The sequence below is a fragment of the Cryptomeria japonica genome, chromosome 6 (assembly GCF_030272615.1).
Source record: "Cryptomeria japonica chromosome 6, Sugi_1.0, whole genome shotgun sequence".
In the NCBI taxonomy this organism is placed as follows: Eukaryota; Viridiplantae; Streptophyta; class Pinopsida; order Cupressales; family Cupressaceae; genus Cryptomeria; species Cryptomeria japonica.
The window spans coordinates 546,066,268-546,071,016 of NC_081410.1; the positions used below are offsets into that span (position 1 = coordinate 546,066,268).

General features: G+C 38.0%; 1 protein-coding gene across 1 annotated transcript; it reads right to left on the reverse strand.

The window, feature by feature from the left end:
* Nucleotides 1–1,756: 1,756 nt before the first annotated feature.
* LOC131073049 (uncharacterized) lies at nt 1,757–2,359 on the reverse strand. Its single transcript, XM_058009412.2, has one exon. The coding sequence runs from the start codon at nt 2,357–2,359 to the stop codon at nt 1,757–1,759; it is 603 nt and encodes a 200-aa protein (XP_057865395.2).
* Nucleotides 2,360–4,749: the final 2,390 nt, after the last annotated feature.

Below are 4,749 nucleotides of genomic sequence, written 5' to 3' on the forward strand. Positions count from 1 at the left end.
GGGGGGGGGGGGGGGGGGGGTCTTATCTCTCTGGTGGGAACTCAATTCTATGGCTCTACATGACCATTGAAGGTCGGCCTAATCGATAAATGACCTAGATACCCATATATAAAGACATATGATCAACCTCATTTCATCCTAACTCATAATCTTCAAGAAATCAAGCATCCGTGCATCTGTGAAGCATTCATCATCAAGCATTTTTAGATATCTTCAAGGCTGCATAATCTTCATTCAACCATTGTGGAGCAATATTACATCATTAATATGTAAGCATGTGTGTGTGATTATGCTTTTTGTCATGTTCATGTGATTTCATACAACATGCATGTGATTACATTCAAGAAGCAAAGCACCATCATCAACAATTGCAAATCTGAGGTATATCTTTCCATTATTTATTTTAGTATTTGCATTATTTCATTCAAGGTTAATTCTTAAATTAGGGTTTGACTTAGGCAAACCCCTATTCCTAACCATTTTCCCTCCTCTATTGTGTGCAGGAATAGGTACAGAGCTATAACTTTTAGGATCAACATAATTCACAGAGACGAACAAGTTCCCCTTTAGATGGCAAAAAGTTCAGAGGACCAGAGCGACAAGCATTCTAGTCTCAATAATTCAGGTCAACCTTCTGGGAATAGATCAAAACATCCACATATTGCTCAAATCCAGGTTCGTGGCTCCATTTGATGAATGTAGCTCACTGTTTATGCTCGATCTCTTCAACATTCTCATATTTACCCTAATTTCAGCATTTTCACAATCCAACTTAAAAAGAGGGGATTAAGTTCTAACCAGTGAATCTGATCTGATTAAGATCTATGACTATTGCATAAGAATGCTTATAGCAATTACATAAGTTAATTCAAAGCATACATAAGTGAATTAACATGATTAAAATGCTTAAATGAACAAAGCATATTAAAGATGATGATAGAAAGAAAAGAGAGAAAAATAGATAGAAGAGAAAACACAATTGATAATGGAGTTTGTCCAGATGGACTACGTCTCCAGGTCCTACTCCAATAGGGGGACCGATCCGATTACTCCAAGAAATCAATTACATATGCTTGCAAAAACTATTCCCTTCAAGCACATCAGTATTTAACCTCCAACATGCAGGAATAACAACAAACTCTTCAACATAGCATCTCCTTCCCATCATCTGGATGATTTTCAAAGGCCTAATACCCCTTTTATACGTAAAATTAGCCATAATTAGGCTAAAACCACCAAAACCAAAAAATAATCCCCCTTGGGAAAATAATCCCGTAAATATCCTCTTTCCATTTTATGGTTTGGATTTTACTCCATTATTAGGGGTTTGTTTTTAACAAATAACCTTGTTTAAATAAGGTTAGGCGGAATATATTTGGTTATGTAAAATATCCTCCAAAAATATCTTATGCACTATTAATAGCACACCGGTCATCCTTGGTTTTAGGAGACTGGTGGTTGGGAGTTCAACTCCCACCTGCCTCTCTTTTAATAGCACTAAGCGGCTTACACTTTAAATAAAACTAAGTGCTATATTTAGCTAAGCGTGAATCTCGTGGTGCAATGGTATTGAGGCAACATTGGAGCTTGAGTGGTTGGGGGTTCGAATCCTCCAACTAACATTTTGGGCCAATACAACTAGAAATTGTTGTGTTTGGAATCATCCACCCACGTGAGATTTGAAACTATTTTAAGGAGCATATACTCCTGGATCAATCCTCCCCACTGGAGAGCTTTTGGACCTCCGAAAGCTTGATTACTCAGAAATTAAGTGAGGATACAACTCTCTCACTCTTTCAACCTCCATCCATTGTGCTTTTCCAGGATGCATCCCTTTACGTCCTACTTTAAAGTACTCAATAGCACCTCTTTTTGAAGATCTGACATTTCTGTCAAGAATGACATCCTCTGGCAGCTCTAACATATACTCAGGTGCAAGGTCATCAACTGAAGGAACTTGAATATTAGCCTCTTCATCAAATATCATTGGAGGCTCATACAACTTCAGATTTTCTACATTTACAACTGAGTAAATTTGCATATATGGAGGAAGCTTAAGGTGAAAGGCATTGGTACCAATCTTTTCCAAGATCTCAAAGGGACCATATCTAATAGGCTTAAGCTTCTTACCTTCACCTTGCATCCTTTCCTTGCTGATATGTAACCAAACACGGTCACCAACCTGAAAATGATGATCTATGTGATGCTTGTCATGTCGAGCCTTGTATTTGGCTTGGCTCTTCTCCAACTGAGCTTCTACTGCCTGATGAATTGCTTGGACTTTTTGAATGAACTTCAAAGCCTTCTCTGCATCATGATGTCCATCTTCAATATCATCTTTTCCAAAGGCAAAGTCCATCGGTGTTCTTGGCAAATAACCGAAGCAAGTCTCAAAAGGAGACCTCTTTGTAGAAGAATGTGTTGCATGGTTGTAAGCATGTTGCACGCAATAAAGATTCTCATCCCACAACTTAGGATGCTTGCTATAGTAACCTCTAAGCAGATGAACAACTATCTTGTTGACTACCTTTGTCTATCCATCAGTCTGCGGATGGAAGGCTGTACTCTTCTTCAGCTTGGTGTCAATGAGTCCCCACAAAGATGTCCAAAATTCCCCTAAGAATCGAGAATCTTGATTTGATACAATAGAAGTAGGTAACCCAAAATGAACCCATACAAATTGGAAGTACATATGAGTTGTTAGTTCAGCAGTGACCTATTTCTTACAAGGCATTAGAATACACATTTTGCTGAACTGATCAACAACAACATACAAATAATCATGTCCCTTCCTAGGCATAGGTAAACCTCGCACAAAGTCCATAGACACACTTTCCCATGGACGGGATGGTACAGGTAATGGTGTGTACAAACCCAATTTCCTGTTACTTGGTTTACTGGTTGCACACATTACACATCCTTTTATATACTTTGTAACAATTTTTTGCATACGAGGCCAGTAACAATACTTCTACAATTGAACCAATGTTTTACTTACCCCGAAATGTCCTGCAATCAAAGAGGTATGTGCTTCTCAAATCACCTGTTCTTGTTCATCTCTAGGAACACATAATTTACCCAAGTGGTACAACAAGTTATCTTGCACATAGTAATCTTTTTCTTCTGCATGTTTACCCTAGATTAAAACTACATATATATCCTTAAAGTTCTCATCATAAGCATATTGTTCCTGAAAACTTTCTTGAACCATGGAACTATTTTTAAGGATTATCAAAGCATTCTTAACTGGAGGCCTAGAGAGCATATCTGCTACTTTGTTATGGGCACCTTTCTTATACTTAATCACCAAATGAAACTGTTGAAGAAAACCCATCCACCTAAAATGCCTACTTTGTTGCAGTTTAGACTGTGAGTGCAAATACTGAAGTGGCTGATGATCAGTGTGGATTACAGTTTCTTTGCCCATTAAGTAGTGTTTCCATTTCTTAACACTCTGAACTAAAGCATAAAGTTCCTTATCATAAGTGGGATAGTTACTTACTACGCCTGAAAAAGTTTCAGAGTGGTAGCAGACTGGTTTATCTCCTTGCATGAGTACAACTCCCATGGCAAACCCACTCGCATCTGTCTCGATCTCAAATGGTTGATGTAAATCTGGTAAAGCCAGAACTGGTGCAGTGCTTAACTTTTCCTTAAAAGTGTTGAAAGCCTTCTGTTGTGGACCTCCCCACTGAAAAGTTGCCTTTGTACCGATCAATGCATGCAATGGTGATGAGATAAAAGAGAAGTTTGCAATGAACTTCCTCCAATACTGAACTGCACCTAAGAAACTCCTGACTTCTGTGACTGTACTTGGCTTAGGCCATTTTACAATACAATCGACCTTTGCAGGGTCTACTTTCAGTTGACCATTCCCTACGACATAGCCTAGGTACACTAAGGATGTCTTAGCAAACTCGCATTTAGACATCTTTACAAAAAGTTTTTCTTTTCTTAGTACATCCAAGACTTTTTTAACATGAATTACATGGTCTTCCCAAGACTTGCTAAATACAAGAATATCATATAGGTAGACTATGACAAAATCATCAATAAAAGGATGAAAGACATCATTCATGACTCTCATGAATGTAGTTGGTGCATTACAAAGCCCGAAGGGCATAACTAACCACTCGTAAAGTCCTTGTTTTGTCTTAAAAGCAGTTTTCCAAATATCATTTCCTGCAATTTGTATCTGATGATATCCACTACGCAAGTCTAACTTAGTGAAATAAATTGCATGTTTCAACTGATCAAGTAAATCATCAATTCTAGGAAGAGGGTACCTGTTCTTTACTGTTATCTTGTTCAAAGCTCTGTAGTTGATGCACATTCTCCAAGTTCCATCTTTCTTTGGAACCAACACAATAGGAGAATCACAAGGAGATGTACTAGGACGAATAACTCCTTTCTCAACCAGCTTTTGAACCTGCTTTTTGATCTCTTCATTTTGCAAGACTGACAACCGGTACATGCCAATATTTGGAAGTGGCACATCCTGCTGCAACTAGATCTCATGTTGTATCTCTCTCTTAGGAGGCAATCCTTTTGGTTCCTGAAACAAGTCATAGTAAGCGGAAACAACTCTGACCATTTCAGCCTTATGTTTAGTATCACATCCTTTAAATGCCTCAGATGTTTCTTCCTCTTTGGCTTTTACAAGCATTAATACAAAGTTCTTACTAGAGTTGACTAACCTTTTCATTTGACTAGCATTAACTAGTGCAAGATTACTCTTTACCTTATGTG

What these genes read in the sequence shown, in the direction of transcription:
- LOC131073049 (XM_058009412.2), bottom strand. Translation starts at nt 2,359, where the DNA reads ATGGACTTTGCCTTTGGAAAAGATGATATTGAAGATGGACATCATGAT.